General features: G+C 39.4%; 1 protein-coding gene across 4 annotated transcripts in view; it reads right to left on the bottom strand.

Moving 5' to 3' along the window:
* Window positions 1-3565: 3565 nt before the first annotated feature.
* Window positions 3566-21553, bottom strand: part of NFKB1 (nuclear factor kappa B subunit 1) — a 173330-nt gene continuing 155342 nt past the window's right edge. For all 4 annotated transcript variants that reach the window (XM_036763810.1, XM_036763808.1, XM_036763811.1 and 1 more), the window contains 8 exons: window positions 16568-16769; window positions 15873-16042; window positions 15093-15195; window positions 12562-12686; window positions 10769-10832; window positions 10292-10464; window positions 7577-7757; window positions 3566-4868 (listed from right to left, as the gene is read on the bottom strand). In XM_036763810.1, the coding sequence (XP_036619705.1) occupies window positions 4699-4868; window positions 7577-7757; window positions 10292-10464; window positions 10769-10832; window positions 12562-12686; window positions 15093-15195; window positions 15873-16042; window positions 16568-16769 (1188 nt within the window). In that variant the 3' untranslated portion in view covers window positions 3566-4698. The remainder of the gene's footprint in view (window positions 4869-7576; window positions 7758-10291; window positions 10465-10768; window positions 10833-12561; window positions 12687-15092; window positions 15196-15872; window positions 16043-16567; window positions 16770-21553) is intronic.

Genomic DNA, 21553 nt, shown 5'->3' with positions numbered 1-21553 from the left:
TACACAAGCACAGATATATTGATTCTGTGATGACTAAATTTGATAGACTTGGCTCTTCTCAGCAATACAAGGTTCAAAGACAACTCCAAAAGACTCATGATGGAAAGAGCTATGCATATCCAGAGAAAGAATTATGGAGTCTGAATGCTGATTGAGGCAAACTATTTGCTATTTGCTCTTTTTTTTTTTTTGGTTTTGTTTATTCTTTCTCCTGATTAATTCCATTGGTCATAATTCTTCTTTACAACTTGACTATTGTGTAAATAAATTTAATGCAAAAGTATATATAGAAGATATATCAGATTACATGCTGTCTTGGGGGGGGTGGGTGGAGGGAGCGGAGGAAGGGGAAGAAAATCTGGAACTCAAAAACAAGCAGAACTGAGTGTTGTAAACTAAAAATAAAATAGTCTTAATTTAAAAAGAATATAAGCTCATTGAAAAAAAAGAAAATTACTGATTCAAATTCTGTAATGAGAGGAGGTTTAGGACAGAGTTCTTAACCTAGAGCACATGAATTTTTAAAAATATATTTGATAACTATATTTCAATAGAAAAAAAGAAATATTTTGATAATTGCATTTCAGTGTAATTGGTTTCCACTGTAATCCTATACATTTTATTTTATATATTTAAAAACATGATTTCAAGGAGAGGTCTATCCAGAAGCTTCCAGAAGCTCCTATCCATAAGAATGCTAAAGGAGACTATGTCCCCAAAAGGTGAGGAATTCAAGGCCTAAACAATGTTGATTTATATAAGACTGAAAAAAAAAAGCTGGCTTCACAGATAGGGTTAAGCCTATAATGGAAGAGAAACCCCCAAAAGCCCTGGGAACTATTTTATGATTTTTGCTTGCAGTGATCCAAGCTTTAGAGGAAGACATTATTTCAGCGCCAGAGCAAGACCTTTCCTAAAGGAGCTTCATTCATTGTGGCTTTATCCCCATCTGCTGGTGCCACATGAAAATGACTCCATCCTGCAGAGGTGCAGAAGAGATTGGTAGCATCAGTAGCCTGGGAGCCCTGGCCAGGGTAGAGGTTAGATTAAGTAAAAGAATGAGGGAGTTTCTGGAACAGAGGGAAAAGGCTTTGGATTAGGATTCTTTAATTCTGAAAAGTCAGGGAATATGGTCTTGACCTTCACACTTAGACCCTCCGCTGCTATGCCAGTTCTTTCTTTAAGCTTGAAGCTTTCCAACATGGAAAACATAGACCATGGTGGTGCTGGGGGATAAAAAACAATAACTAAAATTATTGGATTACAACTTTACAAATAAATCCACTTTCTTAAATGAAAACATCAACTCAAAGTTAATAGAAAAGCAACACTAAACAGATAATTTGGACCAAGTGAGTGTATCACAAATATTACTTAACATTGCATGTGAAAGTATAATTTCCAGATTAATCTTGGTATTTTGGAAGTACCACAATAGATGTTATATTTATCAATGGCATTCATTTTAATAAAGCTAGCTTCCCCCCCAAAATCTCAAAACCTAAAAAGACCTTGCAACTCTTTGGTAATTTTCAGCAATTAAAATCCAACCTACTTTTCTGAAATTTCTGTCTCTTTTTAAGTGAAATAATATCCTTTCTTGATGGATAAATGCATAACTATTTTTATAGAAAAAACCCATTAGAGAAGTTGAAACTGGTACAGGCAAAGACAATTGAAGTAATAGAAGTGCCTGCGTCTGAAGACCTTTGTAATCAATTGAGAAATTAAAATCTTCCTAATCTGCATTGCAAATGAGTTAAGCAACAGATAGAGTTACAGATGCTAATTTGATTATATGTGTATGATAAGTTGTTGAAACTGAAAGGGAGATTTTTGTTACTATTATATCCTGCTATGACACTAAATTAGGTAAATTGATCGCAATTTTCAACAAAATCACTGAACTTTTAGAAAGGGAAATGACATGATGGGGAAGAATTGTATGGGAATCAGCATCTATGGAGCTCAGTGTTCAAATGAAAGAGGTCTACAAGAACTAGTTTGAAATTCTCCTTGTGTAACTTGGACACACTGCTTCATATACAATCGCCTGTATCAAAGAGTAAGACCTACATCCAGTTTTTCAAGTTGTTAAAGAGATCAACTTCTTAAAAGAGTGATATTTATTCTTGAGAAAATTGCTTGTTTTTAATAAGCAGAACCAAATTTTAAATGTAATGAGATGGAGGTAGAGGAGAGGGCACTTTGAAAGTATTATAAAACATGCTGGTTTTCTCATACCAAAGTCCTTTGAAGAGCATTTGAGCTAAGAGACCATCATCACCATTTTTCTTCATAATTATTATAAGAAAGATGAAGCAAATTCATTTTTCTAACAGATTTTCTCCTGAACATCGCATTTTTGGTGGACCTTTATTTTAAAAATGGCCATTCTCAATAGTTAATGAATGCAGTATCCTCAAATTCACATTTGGTTACTCAACGATAAAATGATCATGAGAAAGTCAGAGTATGGATAATAAAATGGGAAATATTTATGTATTTCCCAATCTAAAAAATCTGCTTTGAAAATAAAAGAGAAAGCAAAACTCTGCTTTAATCAGTTTAATTAATCATTTGACCAGTCTGCAGGAGAAATTCTCATTTTAAAGAATTAGTTATTTCTAAATACAAATTTATTAGGAACCTGTTACCCAGGGATTCGTGACACATTTGGTTTGACTTCATCTGAACAAGAACAGTTAATAGGTTTGGTCTGTCTTATAGACAGGCATTTAAACTTAAAAATCCTATTGTATTGTGTTTCCAGATGAATAAGGACTTCTTCATTTTAACAAAGTGATACAAATCTTACTAGTGTTTATAACATCTTATTTGAGTGAAATGGGGCTTTATGCTAAAACCATTAAAAAGACCAAATGTGTATCTCAAACAGTGATTGAAAAAGAAGTACCAATGACACCATATTTTGAGAAACTTGGTAGGGCAGAGTCAAGATGGCAGAATGTTAGGACTCAGTGAATTGAGCTCTGCTCCACAAACTCCTCTAAACAGATCTAGAAAATGTATTAGACAAGCCTGATGGCGAAATCCAGAAGAGAAGAAAATGTTTGGTATCTCATAGAAACTCGGTACAGAAAACCAAGCCTATCCATGATATATTACCACTATGGTTATCATTTTATGTTATCCATATGAACATTATAAATAACCTACTATTTGTTCTACATGTTATAAATTACAAACTTTAACATTATATTTGAAATAAAGTGTGAGCTTTTAAAAATTACTTTATTAAGTGGGTAAGTGGTAGGCATCGCTATATAATGTTTGGAAAATGCTGCTTTAAATGATCCCCATAAATAGGAAGAAGCAGAGTGAGAGTTCAGAAGGATACTTAGCAGACCGCTACTAGAAGGGGCTGGATTTTAAGAGAACTAAAGAAGGAAAAGAATGTAACTTTTGGTAAGGGAGTGGAGGGGAAGAAGAAGAGAGAACTGTAATGTGGTAGGGATAGTAGAAAATAAAGACGATATTCCTGCCCTACGAAAGAAATTTTTTTGCTGAAAGTATATAGATGGAGCATTTATTAAGTGCTTACTAGGTACTGTGATAAAATCCCGTAGGATGGTAAAGCTACAACTAACCGAACTAAGCAATTGTAATAGTAATTGAACATTGTCAAAGCTTCTTGTGAGAGTCCAATGAGAATTCTCTTTGGTCAACCAGGTTCATGAGATGAAGTCTTGCAGAGAGACTTGGGCACTCTGATATATTTCAGTTTTGGTGGTTTATGGAAGAGATTCTTCGAAAAAGATTCAGAGATGGTTCCTTTGTTCTGGCACAGAAGAAGGCACAATCTGACATGAGGTGACCAGGATTCGGGCCCATGACTAAAATATTATACAGATTCTGGTTCTTGACTGTGATAAATCTCTGGGTAAGTTTTTTAGTTTAGAAAGGCTGACAGTGAAGGGGATATGTCAACAAGGCAACTGAACGAACCCCAGGTATTGTTGGAAACTGATTCTTCAAAGATTAGAGAAGGTGAGATTTTCAATTCACTTTTTGTTTTATTATAAAAGTAAAATAAAAATAGCATTTATAAATCCAACATTTCTCCTTTAAAGTATTTGATCTAAAAAAATTATTTACAATAGTAAAATGCAGAAACAGTGCAAAATACCATTTTCAGCACTGATTAGACCAATGTTTAAATATTCACTGAAATATACATATTCCTTTCTTTCAAATCATGATAACCAAAAGCAACAAGCTTTTAAAAAATTGTACATTGAGTGACTCCCACTTCAAAATACTTTTTTCTTAATTTCTTTATAATTTGAATGAGTAACTGTACTATGAATAGCTAGAGAGAGTATCCTTGTGGGAACTCCCCAAGTCTTTTAAGGGGAGTGGGTATGCAGCATAGAAACAACAGGACAAAAACAGAAAGCAACTTGAGTTCATTGGAAGCCAAAAAGTTTTGGTAAGACCCATTCCCCTAAAGAAGGTACCACCCTGACCCGGGGTTCTGGTTACTAGATATATCTTGTAAATGAACCAAAGTAAAATTAGTTTAAGAAATAAGAAGGAAGTTGAAGATCCTGGTTTTAATCCAAAATAGTTCAAACCAATTTGCTTCCTCTGAGCATGCTGAACTTCCTTTCCTTTGGATGGTGAAATGGGATTTCAGGATTTTTATTTCCATGCTGTGAATCCCCAACAATTTCCTTAAACTTTGCCTTCGATCGATGCTTCCTGTCCATAGTCACGAGGCATTTTGTTGAGTGTTATCAATGGGCCAGGGCTGGTCAGAGACTCAGTAAAGCTGAGTTTACGGAAGGAGGTCTCCACCCCACTGTCACAGACACTGTCATTGTCTTGGGGTTTATAAAATTCACCTGAGGAGGGAAGGCAGAGCATAGTTGTTTAGTGCTGGACAGCTCCTATGGCCTATAATTGCATGGGGTTATTACACATCACTAGGCCTGGACAATTGCCATTGAACTCCCCCTCTTATTTCTGCCACTGCCATCTCCCAAATTTCCCTCTTCCCCCATCACACCAACCTAATGAAACCAAGGAAACATTGACTAAATTCCTACCCTGGCACAGAGCACGGTGACAGTAAATAAATGGGAGGAAGTCCCTCCTTTGAAGAACTTTGAAGAGCAGAACTCTGCTTCTCTGAAAAAATAATTGCAATGGAGCAGCTAGGTGGCACAGTGGATAGAGCACTGGCCCTGGAGTCAAGAGAACCTGAGTTCAAATCCAGCCTCAAATATTTACTAGCTGCGTGACCCTGGGCAAGTCACTTAACCCCAATTGTCTCAAAAAAAACCCCCAAACAAACTCAAAACATAATTGCAATGAAAATGAAACAAGAAGGAAAGAGTAGAGGGGACTTTTTGTGTTGGATTTTTCTCCTGGGCAGAGGTACAGGGCTGGTTCTAAGACTCAAAGAAGACTTTAATTTGATATTCATTGCACGTGAAGCTGATGCAATTAATACAACAAAATATTTTTTTCCCAGTCTCTTTTATAATGGACGTGGGATAGATGGCCAAGGGCTAAGCCAGAGATCACTTGGTACGAGGTAACTAGATGCCTTGATGGACAGGAAACAAACCCTAAACCTTTTACTGAGTGTTCCACATACCAAGTATTCAACACTATTTTCTGTCTTTAAACTATTTTGATAAAATAATTTTGTTTTTCTTGAGTCGTCTTGGTCATATCCAACTCTCTGTGACCCCATTGGGGTTTTGTTGGCAAAGATACAGGAGCGGTTTGCCATTTCCTTCTCCAGTTCTTTTGACAGATGTGAAAGTGAGGCAAACAGAGTTAAGTGACTTGCCCAGGGTCACATAGCTAGTAAATGTCTGAGGCCAGTTTTGAACTCAGGAAAATGAATCTTCCTGACTTGAGGCCTAGCACTCCATCCACTGTGCCACCTAGCTGTCCATTTGATAAAATATAGAATGACTTTTCTATTTTAATGAGACCATTCTGGAAAAATTAAGCCAAATTTCTCCTTAGTGGGAGACCTCTGTAGGAGTATGAGCAACTTTCATGGGTTATCGAAAACTCTAAAGAAATCTAGGGTGGCCAAATATATTCAAACTCTAATACTCTGGTGTTGTTAGATTTGTGAAAATTCCAGTGGCATGCTTGACATCTACTTGAGGAAATACTCATAAATAAATAAAGCTTATTATGCACTTCACCCATTACCTAGTATTTCCTTGATGTTTTTAGAATAGATCAGCACAATGCTGGTAGTCCAGGACAACTGAGTTCTCACCCTGCAAAAGGGGCACAGATACAACTGGCCTACTTTCAATGATATCTGAAAACAAAACTAAGTAGATGATTGATGCCCTGCTGATTTTGTCTGTTACTCCATAAGACTACTTTTATTTCTGTGATTACTACTGAGTCAGCTTAAATTTAATGTACCCCAGAGGCACAGGGAACGTGACTCATTTCATTCTCAAAAAACAACCTCCTTGGGGGTTCTATCATTAAAACTGTTCCTGATTCCTGCCCCTTTTATCTGGAGGTGCCAGACTGTCAGTGAACAGAATTCAGGCCTGGAAACCTGGTCTTGAAATGCAATTTTGCTTCTAGGGAGGGCTTCTTAACCTGGAGTCCACAGAGCAACATGGATAGATTTCAAGGTGGGAGGGGAAGGGTGTGAACTTGGATGGGAAAAGAATCACACCTTTATCTCAATAAAATTGGTTTGATTTGTAGTCTACCTAATTTATTTTATGCACTTAAAAATGTTATTCTGAGAAGAAGGGTCTCAAGGTGTCCAGGACACAACTAGGCCACCTGATCTTCTCTTGCCACTGGAATTCCACTGGTTCAAACAGCTGTTTCTTCATTCATCTGCAAACCTTGGGGGCATTCAGGCTAATTGCTTCTGAAGTTCCTGCTTCCAGGAGCCAACGATCTTTTTGTTTGCCAATGGCAGTGGGGAGATGTGACCATTATACAACCTGCCCAATGCACACCAGTGTACAGGAAGAGAGTTGAACCAGGAGCCAGAGAGCTGAAACTCTGGTCTTGGTCCTACCACTAATTAACCAAGTGACCTCAGACTTTATTTCCTTCCTCTATAAAATGAAATGGATTAGCTGAACCCCCAAGTCTCTGAGCTTCATAATTCTGTGCCTCTAGGATGGCAATAGGGCAGCTAGGTGGTGCAGTGGATAGAGCACTGGCCCTGGAGTCAGTTCACATCCAGCCTCAGGCACTTATTAGTTGTGTGACCCTGGGCAAGTCACTTAACCCTGTTTGCCTCAGTTTCCTCATCTTTCAAATGGGCTGGAGAAGGAAATGGCAAACTACTCCAGTGTTTTTGCCAAGAAAACCCCAAATGAGGTCACGAAGAAATGGACACAAATAATCGAGCAAACAGCAACAAAGGGTGGCAATAACTGCCCTGTGACAACCGAGGTTAAGAATGACTAATTTAGAAAGTCCAGGGTCAGGGAGCAGGGGAAGGTGCCTGCCAACCATTCACACAAGAACACATAGACTATGTATCATCCCCTCCACCCTCCCAAGACACAGCATTTCAAGTTTGTAATCATTCTCATACCTAGTTGCTGTCTTATGGAGGAGGGTGACGGGGGCAGCGAATATATCTGCTTCGCAGTCTGCTCTTTGATTCCAGATGGATTTACTGAGGCATTGAAGGCTTTCTGGATGACTTCAATTGCTTCGGTATAGCCCATTTGTCTCAGGGCATCTACTAGTTCCCTTATTGTTCCCCCAGAGACCTGTGAGAGAGAAGGGTAAAAATAGCATTTCTTTGTGAGAAACACTGAAATTCTCTTTGAACAAGAACAAAATGCAGGGCTTCCCCATTTGGCTGCAAGTTTCAATGCCTTGCTCTTCCTCCATGGCCTCCCTCCCTCTCTCTTGCCAGTGCCACCCTGCACAGCGGAGGGGCAGAATCACTACTGGTCAGATGCAAATCATCAAAGAAGCATGACAAAGAAAACGTATCCTTCTTGAAAAGAATTCAGTTTCTTGTTTCACCTTTTGAAGACCACTCAGGAAATCAGTGGGGCTGTTTACAGTGAGTACAGAGAAATAAATGCTGAGACAGTAAAAGCTCCACATCGAGTGGAGCTTAGAGGGTTTCCCTGCATAAGTGAAGGCTAGAGTTACTGAAAAACTGCAGCTGGGGATGGATTTTTCAAAAGAAAGAAAAATGACTTCATCTGTCTCAAGTCACACTCTGAATTCTGAGAAAATTCTGAGTCATCAGCAGGACCATGGGCTTCATCAGAACCCGCCTCTTGTCATCCACACTACTCTCTGACATCAGTGACCTTTTCCTCTGGGCAAGAATGTGAATGTTGTTTATATTCCAACCCACTTACCCAACTGAACAAGGGTGCTAAGCTGAGAAGAGTACTGGGAGCTGCTCTCTTCTCTCTTTTCTCTTCCTGTTCCTCTGCCCTTTGTCTTTCTCTTTCTACACCCCCTTTCTTTTTCTACTTCTCCTTTAATGATCTATTGTCTCTGTCCCCCATCTCTGTCTCTTCTTTCCTCAGAGAGTTCTAAGGATAGAAAATCAAACCCTTGTTGGGAAGAAGGGATCCAACTAGGACAAATTTTCAAATTTTCAAAGAGACTTCTAGATCCCCAAACTATCATCTCAGTAACCCAGGGGCACTGATGGTGGCATGCATGTTTTTCTGGAGCTACAGCCTCCTTCCCTGCAGGGACATGCATGAGACCCATCTTTTATTTCATTACTAAGAACTCTCCAAGCTCTCATATTCCAAACTTTCACCACCATCATTAATTCTAATGAACCCTGCTAATCATTCTGCAAAGACCTCAGTCTCTAAGTTGTGGTCGGAATGTAACGGTGGCTAAAAAGTTTGTCCAGATGAAGACTTTGGGAGCTAATCTGTCAGCCTATGATGAACCAATGCAAGCAGATGGAAGAATCTGAATCATTAGGCACTTCTGGCAACATCTAAGAAACAGTCAAAAGAGAAGGAATCTCAACTAGCCAAAACTAGCCCTGGGTTTCCTAGGAGTAGAAATATTTTCATTTTGTGTGTTCTACTTTTCAGCCCATCTCTAAGACCTTGAAGACTCAAGAGAAACAGGGTAAAGGCTGAGGCTGGGCTAGACCACAATCACATAAAAACTGGACAATAAGGGAAGTCTCTTCCTGATTGGACAGCTGCGCTGAGGCTTTATAGTTTTTTGTTTCTTTTTTTTTTTTGGAGGGGGGAAGGCAGGGCAATTGGGCTTTTTGTTTCCAGATCGATGTTATTACAAAGAGATCCTTGCCCATCTCCAAACAAACAAACAAAAAACCTTTCCAAAGAACACTCAGTAGTTCAGCATTTTCCTACAGCAGCTAGAGAAAACCACGGTTATCCCTTCTATGTTGTGGGGGATTGGAGTGTGGCACCCCTGCAATCTGGAAAATCCACATAAAACTTTTTGGCCTTCCCTTCATACCAGAAAAAAAGTCTGAATTTTATTTTCTTTTTCTTTTATGGAAAAGAATATGGAATATTATGGAAAATAATTTATCGGAAAATTTCCATTAAGTATTTGGTCACAGGCTATGTTATACAATACTATACATTTTAAAAATGCATTTCTGAGTTTCTAAACTTTTTCTGTGTCATTTTCTAGCCTTTGTGTGTCATCTGTGGCCTCTGCAAAACTCCTAAAAAACTCCCATTTAATTTCTTTTGCTGACCCGTGACATATCAAAACTGCAATGGGAAAATTGTGACGTGGAAGAGATAACTGTAGCCAGAAAAACGGTGGATAGGATACTGAACTTGGACTCAGGAAGACTTAAGTTTGTCTGAATCCTGTCTCAGACTCTCATTAGCTGTGTGACCCTGGTGGCAAGTCATTAAACCCCTCTCAGACTCAGTTTCCTCATCTCTAATATGGGGATAAAATTAGCACCTACCCTCACAAGGTTGTTGTGAGAATCAAATGAGATGAAATATATATATATGTATAGAACTTTGCAGATGCTAAATGCTATCTATGAGAGCTATTATTACTGTGTTCATTCTCTATATGTTATTCTCCTAGAGGCCCGGGAAAACCCCAATCCCAATATGCTTGAGAACAGTCTTCTCAGAGGAGAAAACTTTACTATTCCTGGTTAGGATTCTGGGCACAAGAAGTGCCTTTCTTCCTGTGAGTTACTGGTGTGAGGGCAGGTGGAGGAAGCTCTGCCTCCTGCCTAATGGTGGGATGACAACAGCCAAGGCCAAGGTCAACAGCAAATAAGCAAATGCTTAAAACAGGGCATCACCTCATAGTTGTCCATTAGAGTTTTGGAAGGAGCAGGACTCAGCCGGAAGGCGTTGTTAAGTATCCCCAGGCCTAATTTCTGTGCCAGGGTGGACCAGTTTTTGTCTGGATCAGGCATTTCTAATAACTTATAAAGCTGCAACTTTGCATCTTCATTCAGCTGTTTCATATCACCTGAAGGGAATGAAAACACAAGAGACAGAATGAGTTAATAACCAATGGTTCATTACAGTATCCTTCTCTCACCATCTCACGGTGGAAGCAATCAGACTACTTTATGCCCTGCAGAGCAAAATTCATATGTATTTCAGTAGGTTAAAAGTGGGCATTCTCCTTCCTCATGCCTCTAGGATCTTTAAACCCAAAATGAAAACTTGTGCTTGGCACAGTATGAAACATTTTTCCCCTAAAAACACAATAATTTGCGTTTTAAGATATCATTAAGAGAAGAAGAGATTCGTATTCTATCCCAACTTACCTTGTCCCAAATCACTGGATGGTGACTCTGATTGATACGGCTTTCCATTTAATATGTCATAGACCTGTTGGGAAGAAGAGAGGAAAACGTTATATATTAATGCGAGTGTCTGGGGGAAACCTCTTTCTAACACATCAAGCTCACAGAGTCCTGTGCTTTCCTCACCATTTCTATTAAAGCTAGCTCTTAGGAAAGGATGCGTAAATTCAGTCTTTGTGATGGGATGAGTGTTGGTTCTGTATGTGTCTCCCAGTTGCTGTGAAGACCTCCTTACTGATCCACAGGTGTAGGGACAGCAAAGTGGAGCAAAAGCTGCTATCATGAAAGCAGTCCCTTTGCTTGCCCAGGGCCCAAAGCGATGATGGTATCTGGGGATGCTGATGGCCCAGCGATTCTTGCTCTCAGAAAGCCTGCTAGTGTGCAGGTAAGGGCTGCCTGGGCTCAGCTAGTAAATGCCTGAGCTGGAAGCCAGGCCAGAGCAGGTTGATTAATCATCTGTGTATGAGCCAGGGAGTCTTGCCACCTCCTCTCTGGGAGACATCTGGGAACCTGTTCCACACTGTGAAGGAAGCATGTGTCTCCCTTCAGGGCTCTCTCTCCAACCCTCAAAGCTCCTCCTATAGTCCTCATGCTTTCTGACCTTCCCTACTAAAACTTGTGGTCACAGGTATGACTTGAATTCAGATCTTCCTGAATCCAAGGTCTGCTCTCCATCTGCCATACTAAGTTGCCTCTCAAACCCACTTGTATTACATTAAGGCAGAAATACTCAAAAGGCTTAAATTAATGTTATCATCTTAGGAGAAACAGGAAAAGCTTAAGACAAAATAAAAAAAAAGCATAGTGGTGGAATTTCAAGCAGCTGTCAGAAGTTGGGGGTGATGTTTGGGGGATCGACTGAGGGACTGCTTTTGTTGCCTTCCTGAAATCACAGGACATAAATGGTTGCCTGTTTGTAAGGCCAGTTAAGGAAATATGTAGGAATTCTGCATTAATGGTGCACCATTCATTTTAATGTTGTTATGTGGGTCACATAATAATATAACTAAATTAATGATGGTAGGATAAAGGAAAGAGGGCTAGGCATCTCCAAATGGGGCAATGCTCCAGTGTAGTCCTGGCCTTGAGAATGGTCTTGCTATACCCTGTTTATTGGTGGATAGAAATGGGACACTCACCACACAGCCCAGAACCATGAGAAGCCATACTTCAAGGGAAAAATATGCAGTGTCTTTGCCAGGGATCATTCATGACACCAAGATGAAGTGTTGAAAGTGGGATGAGCATTCTTTTACTCTGTGTATGTGTGCGTGTGCGTGTGTGTGTGTGTGTGTGTGTGTTCATGTGTACAGTATTACACTATAAGTTCCATATAGTGCTCTGTATGAAGCAGGCACTTAATAAATACAGTTGAATTGAACCGAATTCAGAAACCTGGTTAGACTCATAGAGCTTTTGCTACATCAAAAGGTTTCATCTATGCCCTCTCCCTCCTCCTGGCCCCTCTTACCTGGCCAGACCAGGGAAGCTAACACATCTCCCTAGTGGCTTCTCCCCCCCCAGAACTATGAGCAAAGTCTCTAACCTCTGTAATATTTAACCTTGCCGCAGTCCTAAAAAGACTGCACGTTGTTGTTCAATACTTAGCTGAACAAGCCATGACTTCATGCCAGACTGCAAAGTCAAGATGCCGATGGCGGGGTGGTTGCCTGACACGTTTTCTATTCTTTGCCCTATCAGCAATTTCTCTCCCTCCCTTAGCCAGTAATCAGTAAAGTGGAGACACCCCTCACCTGGGAGTTGGCTGCCATATCCAGAGGCGTAGTCCCAGGAATTATTCCCTCATCTTCTCCATCCTGTTCCCAAACATCATCCAAGTCAAACAGAGGTTCAAAGTTCTCCAAATGAGGGTCTGCACCTAAGGAGCAATGTATGTCAAGTATTTCCCACAGAATTAAGCAGGGGGCAGCTAGCTGGATTTGGAGTCAGGAAGACCCGAGCTTAAATCCAGCCTTGGATGCTTATCAGCTGTGTGACCCTGGGCAAGTCACTTAATTGCCAGCTGCTTCATTTTCCATATCTGTAAAATGAGATAATAACAATACCCACCTCCCAGTGTTGTGGTGAGGAGAAATGAGATCATATTTGTCAAGTCCTTTACAAATGTTTAAGCTGCATACATGCTAACTAGGATCCTTGTTACTTTATTTCTCAGATAATTTTTTGTGGCCATATCTTCACTGGCAAAATACAGTGGAAGATGGAGGCAGTTACGTGTGTGGTTTTCGGTAAATAAAACCAGCTGCTGCCTAAAATGGTGAGACTGTTGCCTCAACCATACACATTGCTTTGAATTTGAATTGAATATGAAATTGGATAATCCGAGGCCTAGGCTCATGGCCTATAGAAAACACAATCGGTTTGGTTATGTCATGTATCAATGACTAAATAGAATATATTTACTTAACCTCTGTTTTCTAGGTGTTGAATCTTTGTACCTTTAAAAAAAACTGGGGACTATAATTGGTAGTTTTAGAACATGAGGTCCTTTCTTGGGCTGGTGAGTTTTGAAGGCCAAAAAGAGGATGACAGACTAACATCCTAGAGTTAGATAAGAAAACTAGACCTGAGAGATGTTGATTCCCCTCCCTTCAGGTATAATTGTACCTAATTCAAATTAGGAATTGGAGATGGAATGGCTTCTTGAAAGTAGCCAAAAAGTGTTTAGTCAGAAGGAAGTGCACAGCAGCATAGAGTCCAAGGGAACAACCAGTTGTGACTGGAATACCTTGCCATGCATATGGACTTCTCCCTACAAATGCTCAATGTGGGACAAGAACCAGCACATTTTGCCCATGCTTCCTTGTTAAGATGTTATTTCCTGATATCCATGTAGGTAACTAGGTACCATTTCTTATCTAGGTCATCTCAGGATCATCATGACCTTAGGAAGGAATAAGTGCTGTATTCAGAGTCTCTGGATCTCTATTAGTCACACAGTGGCTCAAAGAAGGCACTTACTAAATAAACATTTGTTGAATTTGTTAATGCTTGTGAGCCTGGAGAAATTCAGGCATGGAAATTTAATGGACAGAATTGGGAAATTTGAGTTTGACTGGCTTCACAATTTTGTAACTTAACGACTCTGTACGCTGTTTTTTTCATCTGTATGTGTATTAAGAAAATGCATGCTTACTTCAATGGAGTATGATAGAGATTGGTGAGAAACATTTATTTGAAGGATTTAAAACTTCTTTGTAAAGGCATCCCTTAAAGCCAAAGTAATATGTCTCTTGAGACCTTTTATTGAAGAATGTGTGTTTATGTGTGTGTATATGTATATATGTATGTGTGTATATGTATATATGCATGTATGTACACACATACGCATACATACATACATAGGTGCATATTATATATGTGTATATGTGTACATATATATATATATATGTATATAAAATCAACCAGTCAATAGTTGATAAGCATGTATTAGCACGTAAATATAGGAGAGCTGCCTATGTGCCAGGCACTGTGCCAGCTGCTAGAGACACCAGGAAAAGAAAAGAACAGTCCCTGCTTTCTGATCACAGTCCCTTGCTAGAGGCAGGGTTCATCCTCACAAGAGGAAGGGAGACAGGACCCTGCCATTACTGCTCTGGAAAGCATTTCCTGATTGAAAAGAGAAACAAAAATCCTCAACTTATTCATTACAAACTTTGACATCTTTCCTCCAAGGAGCTTATAGTAGAGCCTGCCCTTTTCGGAGGGGTGGTGGTGGTGGTCAGAATGTTTCTCTGAGATTAGTCCTGCCAGGCTTAAGCATAAACTTCAGCTGAGACAGAATGTTATCTAAGCTCATTTTCCTGTTTCTAAGGTCTGTGTAGGGGAATGAAATCTTGAATGTGGGCACCTACTTTTTCCTTCCTTGCAAAGCAGTAGCATTAGCAGTATCACATAGGGGAGGTTTTTCCTAATTTGGATCTCTGATGCTTCCCAGACTTGTTTCTCATGTATAAATACAAGCAGGTTCCATTATATGAAAATCTGGTACACTCAAATCCCCCTTCTCCAAAACAACTGATCAAGAGGGGAGTTATGATCGTGATGATCGACATTATGAAAGAAGATCTAAAGTTTCTCTAAATAACAAACACCCTTAACATGCTTACAATGGGATTTAGTTTTTGGGAATTCCAAGTATACCTAACTGCAGCATCTTGAGATCTGTATCCTATAGAGATACATGGCCGTTCTCCTCTTTCAGCATTAATTCATGCCTGTATTCAAAGTCTGATGTTTTCTACAAAACCCCTGCTGATCCTACCTGCTGCTTTGAGGAGAGCTGCTAGTTTCGTGGACCCTCGTCCAGCAGCAATGTGAAGGGGGGTGGTTCCGTCATAGGTGGTGCTGTCCACGTAGGCATCGCCCTAAAAAGCCATTCACCAAATGAAAGAAAGAGTGAGTAGAGGATAGTTTCTTTTGTGTCTATATTTCCTCATGTCAGTATGGTCTCTTTCTAGCCATGCCCAATAGATGCATCATTATGAAAGAGTCAAAGCCAGTGGAAAGAGAAAGAGAAATCTAAGGCAATGAATCAGTAGAAATGAAGCCACTCTCAGTGTGGAGGATGCAGAACTGAATGTGGAGGAAAAATCATTTTTGACACTGTTTTTGGAAAGAAGTTATTCAGGGGAAGGTCGGTGACACAGTGGATAGAGCACCGGCCCTGGAGTCAGAAGGACCTGAATTCAACTCCAGCCTTGGACACTTACTAGCTGTGTGACCCTGATTGCCTCCAGAAAAAAAAAAGTTTTATTAACGCCTTTTGCTTTGTTTTTGCCAGTTGTTCCTGAAAATTCTGCACCCTCCACTTCTTGCGATGTTGAATCTTCTTTGTAACAAAGGAAAACAATTTAAGCAAAAATATCTGATATGGTAAGAGGGTATGATGGCATATACAATATTGTGATCTAATAGTTCCCTCTCCCTGTGCCAAACCCTTCCCTTACACAAGGAGGGAGACATGTTTCTGTATTGGTTCTCTTGGAGCTCTGTCCATTTTTCAGTCTGGGCCTTTAATTAAAAGGGTGGTGAGCACACTCACCTCCAACAAGAGGCAGCCAGCCAATGATACATTCTCTTGTTCAACAGCCAGATGCAGGGCAGTGCGCCCCGATGTCTGTTCCTGAGCATTGACATCTGCACCAGCAGCAATCATTAGCCGAAGGCAGGGCATACTGTTGATTAGCATGGCCAGATGAATCGCATTCAAGCCTATGGCACAAAGTACAAAATGCAGAAGTCACCAGGCGATGATGGTAGTCTGGCACCAAGAAAGTCACTCTTGGAAACTCCCCAAAGATCAGTTGCAGAGTTTAGAAAACCCCCCTCTGCTTCCACTCCTTAATGGTCCAAGGTCCAAGCTTTTCTACAGAACTAACATCTTGTGATATTGTCTGTTTCCTTTTTTGCTGTTCTCCTCTGATGGGAAAGACACGGTCATTCTTTGAAATATAACCCTTCATTTACCTTGTTTGGTTATATCTTTTGCTACCTAATGTGCCAAATTCCCTCTAAAAGCATTATCTCAACAATAAAGAACAGAAAGTTATGAGATGATTAAAAGTAGGGTTAGTTTTGGATTTGTTATGAATAATGGCAGACATTTACTACATGACCATCTACTTTAGCTACAGAAGCTGATAACAGATATGGAGGAATACAACTAGATATGGAAGAAATGTTACTAAAATCAACCATTCATTTTCCTGGAAAGCCTATGTGGTTTTTTTTTCCTACCTTCACCATTGGGCTGATCGATAAGTGGTGATATCTTTTTGTGCTTTAGTAATATGCTCAGAATTCTGTCATCTCCTTCCTTTGCAGCTAAGTGTAAAACTGAGTTCCCCAGGCGGTCCAGAAGGCTCACATCGGCTCCAGCCCTCAGCAGATCCTCTACCACATCTTCCTGCTTGGTGATGACTGCCAAGTGCAGGGGAGTCTGGAAATGGTGGGGAATGAAGGGTAAGGCCCATATTAGATAAACAGAGAAAAGAGGGGAAACGCTAGTATTTCTACAATGTTAGCAGAGCCAGAAGAGGTCAAGAGGGATCTTTATTTCTATAGCCACTTGGAAGTTACTGTCTGACCTATGGCGAATCTCTCCCTCCCTTTCATGCTAAGGGGATGAGGAAACTCCATCTACCAATGCAGACAGACATCTCTTTAATTAATAGTATGATAGAAGGCATCCTAAAGGCTTTTAGTGCTGTTAACTTGAAACTGCACTAAAACTTTTGGGACACCTTGTAAATTATGCAGATTGGCACCTCTTCAATTAACAATATTAAGATATCCTAAAGGTCTTTGGTACAGCTAACTTAAAACTGCACTGAGACTTTTGCGATGCCTTGTAAATTACAGGGTTATTAAATATAGGCATATTAAGCATTTATGGAAGAACATGGAACATATCTTTTAATTAGGGCTATGTTCATACTTTTATGTTAACAATGAATTTTTTAAAATTTCCATTAAAATTGGTCAGGATCACAGATTTAGAGTAGAAAAGAATCTAGTCCAACCCCTTCATTTTAAAAACAAGGAAACCAAGACCTAGAGAGGTTAAATGCTTTGACTAAAATCATACAGTAACAGAGTCAGGATTTGAACCCAGGTTCTCTCACATCAAATCAGTGCTCATTCTACTCAGTTATGATTGATTCTTCATGACTTCATTTGGAGTTTTCTTGAGATAACTGAGACATCGGAGTGATTTGCCATTTCCTTCTCCAACTCATCTGACAGATGAGGAAACTGAGGCAAACAGGGCTAAATGACTTGCCCAGGGTCATATAGCTAGCAACTGTCTGAAGCTAGTTTTGAACTGTGGGGGATGAGCCTTCCTGAAGGCACTATACACTGTGCTAACTACCCGCCCAATCATCCCACACTTCTACACTGATAGTTGAATTTCTTTCTAGCAGGGATTTGTTCTCGTCCAATATTTTTACTGACCAACAATACTACTCAAAACTTTGAGTCTTATTTAGACCCTGTATTGGCTGTTCTTCATAAGGTCGCTACAGCTAGAACCCCGTAGTTAAGGAATGTGCTATTATTCACTGCAAACCCTGATGCAACAAAACAAAACAAACAATTTTCTCTATAAAAATGGGTCATCTGCTTGCTATCTCTCTTAAGCCAAGTCCATACTGCCACTTTGGAGCAACAGATTCTTCCGCTGTGAGTGGCTAAGGGACTTCCTTGGACTCCTGCAGAGCCTAGAGAAGCTAACTGGATATTGTGATAGTCAAGCCCGCTGATACCTCACAGGGAATCAATGCACTTCACTGTCTAGGTGGCATTAAGTGGATGAAATGTCGATAGGAGGTTCTGAAAACTTTACGTGAAGTAAAATAATGGATAAAAAAGACACCTTAAAAGAAAGAAGCAAGATAAACAGTCAATGAAAGCAACTTTCTTCTAAACAACTGAGATCCCTAACAATGGGACAGCAATATTTTATTTTTATACAAATGAGACTTCCACAGAACAGCATGGTAGCAATCTACCCTTTCTAGCAACACCTGTTTGCATACTTTCCCCTTCAGTGGGCAGTTACTGGCTATATGTGTTTAGTGGGGGGGAGGAAAGCTGACTCCTTCCAGGTCCAGGTGTTTGAGATCATTTGGAATGATAGAGTCCCAGCATTTCTCTATGGTTTAATTACATTAATTATCAGGGCTACCATAAACTAATAAGGAAATGCCCTTCCTTTATAGTACCCTTTTTTTTAAGCCAAGTTATGAGTTCCTCTGATTGAGTTAGTAACTAACCCTCACAATCATTCAATAAACTCAATTCAATAAACATTTATTAAGCAAGTGCCTACTATGTGCCAGGCACTGTGTTACGTGCTAGAAGGAAGTTGAATAAAAATACTAATGGTAGTGGACACTGATACCACATGGTAAGGGTTGCCAAGTGTTTATGTTCACAACAGCCCTTTGGGGTAAGTATTACACCTATGGCCACTAGGTGGCGCAGTGGATAGAGTTCAGGGCCTGGAATCAGGAAGACCTGAGTTCCAACACAACTTCAGATACTAAGTAGCTGCATGTCATTCAACATCTCTCTGCCTCAGTTTCCTCAACTATAAAATGAGATAATAATAGAACCTGTCTTCTAGAGTTATGAGGATCAAATGAAAATATTTGTAAAGACTTTAGTACCATGCACAGAACAGAGTAGGCACTTAATAAATGCTTTTTTCTTCCTTCCTTATAAGTTTTTTTTCTCCTTTATTTCTTTGGATTTTTAATTGGGAGACGGGAAGGTCAGCAATAATTTTGCCCAAAGTGGGAAGGGGCACAACAAATTTTTTAAACAGACAAAGACAAGAGAAGAAAGTTCAAAAGGAAGTATAGACAAGCAGGCCCGTTTTGAAAGTATTTTGTAAAAAAAAAAAGATCTGAAATAGAGATTTATGGCTTCACATAGAATCCTTTTTTGTGTTCCATGTGCATGGAAATGTCTGGATTATCGGAGTCCAAGTTCAGAATAAGAATTTTTTTAAATAAAAAAGCACTTTGAGAAGTCAAAGATATTTCTGCTGTTATGACTTATGCTTATGATAATATTTATTATATTTATGCTTATGACAATACCAGCTGTCTAAGATAGGTCAGGATTATTGTATGGAAGTGGAGGCAGAGAAGCAAGGCAATTTAGCCAAGATGTCCTTGTCAAATAAGTGATGTGAGCCAGGAATAGCATCCATTCCACAACTCCCTCGGAAGGTATCATTTGATAAGCTTTACAGCCTCTCTGGAGTTGTGGCCCCAATGGGAATTCTAATTAAGACCCCACGCCCCTTTTTTTTCAGTTTGGAGCTGCTCTGGAATAGCTTAGTGAGATGTCGTTGGCAGCTATGTGGCCCAGTGGATAAAAGTACAAGACTTAATGTCAGGAAGCCCTGAGTGAGTTCAAATCCTGCTGCAGATATTTGTAAGCTATATGACCCTGAGCAAGTCACCTAGCTATTCTGTTCCTCAGTTTCCTTCATCTGTAAAAGAGGATAATAATAGCACCTACATAACAGGGTTGTTATAAGGATCAAATGAGTAACATATTTAGAGAAAGCACTTTGCAAATATCAAAGCACCATATAAATACTGGCTATTATTATCATCATCATTATTATAAATATTACTGGCTTCAAAGCAGCTTGAGATTGATTCCTTTTTACCTAATTTACTGAAATTTTTAGCTCTTCTGTAATATATGTTTTATATGCATTTATTTATAATTTATGTATTATAAATGTTATGCATAAATATATTATTTAAAGGTTTAAAAAAAACAGCTTCCCCCCAATTATCTGGAATTCATTAGTAGACAGTAATATAGCGGTGCACAGGTCTAGGCTTGGATTACTTGTATTAAATATATTATTGAGTCTTTATGGCACTTGGAGTTATGAGACTGGATTTGAATCTCAAATGTGTGACCTTGGGCAATCACTCTGATCCTCAATTTCCTCATCTATAAAATGAAGGAGTTGGATCTGTGGCCTCTGAGGTTCATTATGGCTCTTGAGTTATAATGAGGTTAATACACAAGACTGGAGGGGGAAGTGCTTAGCCAAAATGAAAACTGTAGGTAAATGTGCATTATTATTTTTTTTCTAGACAATTTGGGGTGTTTGCTGTTCCCTCTTCTGCTGCTTGATCTTTAGCTGATTCCCCATTCACAAACACTGATTAGATCTCCCTTGGAAAGAGAAGGAATATGATACTGACATTTTTCATCAAGTGCATTTTTTTTAATTAAAAATAAGGCTGGTTGAAAGAAGTTGTTGAAATCAGGGTCCAAAATGATAAGGAGAGATTGCCTGTATGTAGACTAGAGTACTTCAGGGATCTGTGATTATGTCCATGGGGGCATTTACTTCTCAACCTCCAAATAGATGGGCTTTTTTGAGTTTCTATGGCCTACTAATTCATCATTCTGCAGACAATGTGGCTATGATTATCCCCAAACTTAGGCTTGTTTTTAGAAGATAAGTGTCTAGCTTGTCTCTGGGACCATGCTTAAAGCCCGTCAAACTTATCAGGACCGGGACACCCTGGTATGATTTCTAAGACCCCAGGGTTCCTTTCATCCTATAATCTACAGGCTGAATTCCAATTATTTGTATTATATTTGTTCCCCAAAATAGGTGGGTGTTAGTTGACTCAAAAAAAATCCTCTTCAGTAAGTATATCTGCTATTTTCTTGATCTATAGGTTTCACTTAAAATTAAATTATATATTTTTAAATTAACAATTTTTTTTATTCCTCCAATCCCTCCCTCCCAACGACAAATTGGGAAACAAAGTCCTTATAATATGTATTCATAGTTAAACAAAACAAATTCCCTCCTTGGCCAGTGCTTAGCAAAGTACTTGTCACGTAATAGGTGCTTAATAAATACTTACTGACTGACTGGCCATATTAAAAATATGACTTGCAAATTTTTAAATCTCAGTATGATATATCTTAATTACAGAAAAAAATAAGAAAATGATTTTTGGTGGTGTAACCAAAATGGCCTTTGTTTTTTTTTGAGTGACTCAATTTATCTCAGTGAGCTTTACTAGGTGCTAAGCCCCAGGCCCAAATCTCATTAGGCATTAATGTAATCCATGTGGATGTGAACCTCCCAGGGTCCTAAGGGGAGGGGCCAACTCAAGAACCAATCACCAGAGCCTGAGCTCTGGTGATTCAGATGATGTTTGATGA

This window comes from Trichosurus vulpecula, chromosome 6, assembly GCF_011100635.1.
Source record: "Trichosurus vulpecula isolate mTriVul1 chromosome 6, mTriVul1.pri, whole genome shotgun sequence".
Classification (NCBI taxonomy): Eukaryota; Metazoa; Chordata; class Mammalia; order Diprotodontia; family Phalangeridae; genus Trichosurus; species Trichosurus vulpecula.
The sequence above is the reverse complement of the archived record's forward strand: the minus strand, read 5'-3'. Positions and strand labels throughout refer to the sequence as shown.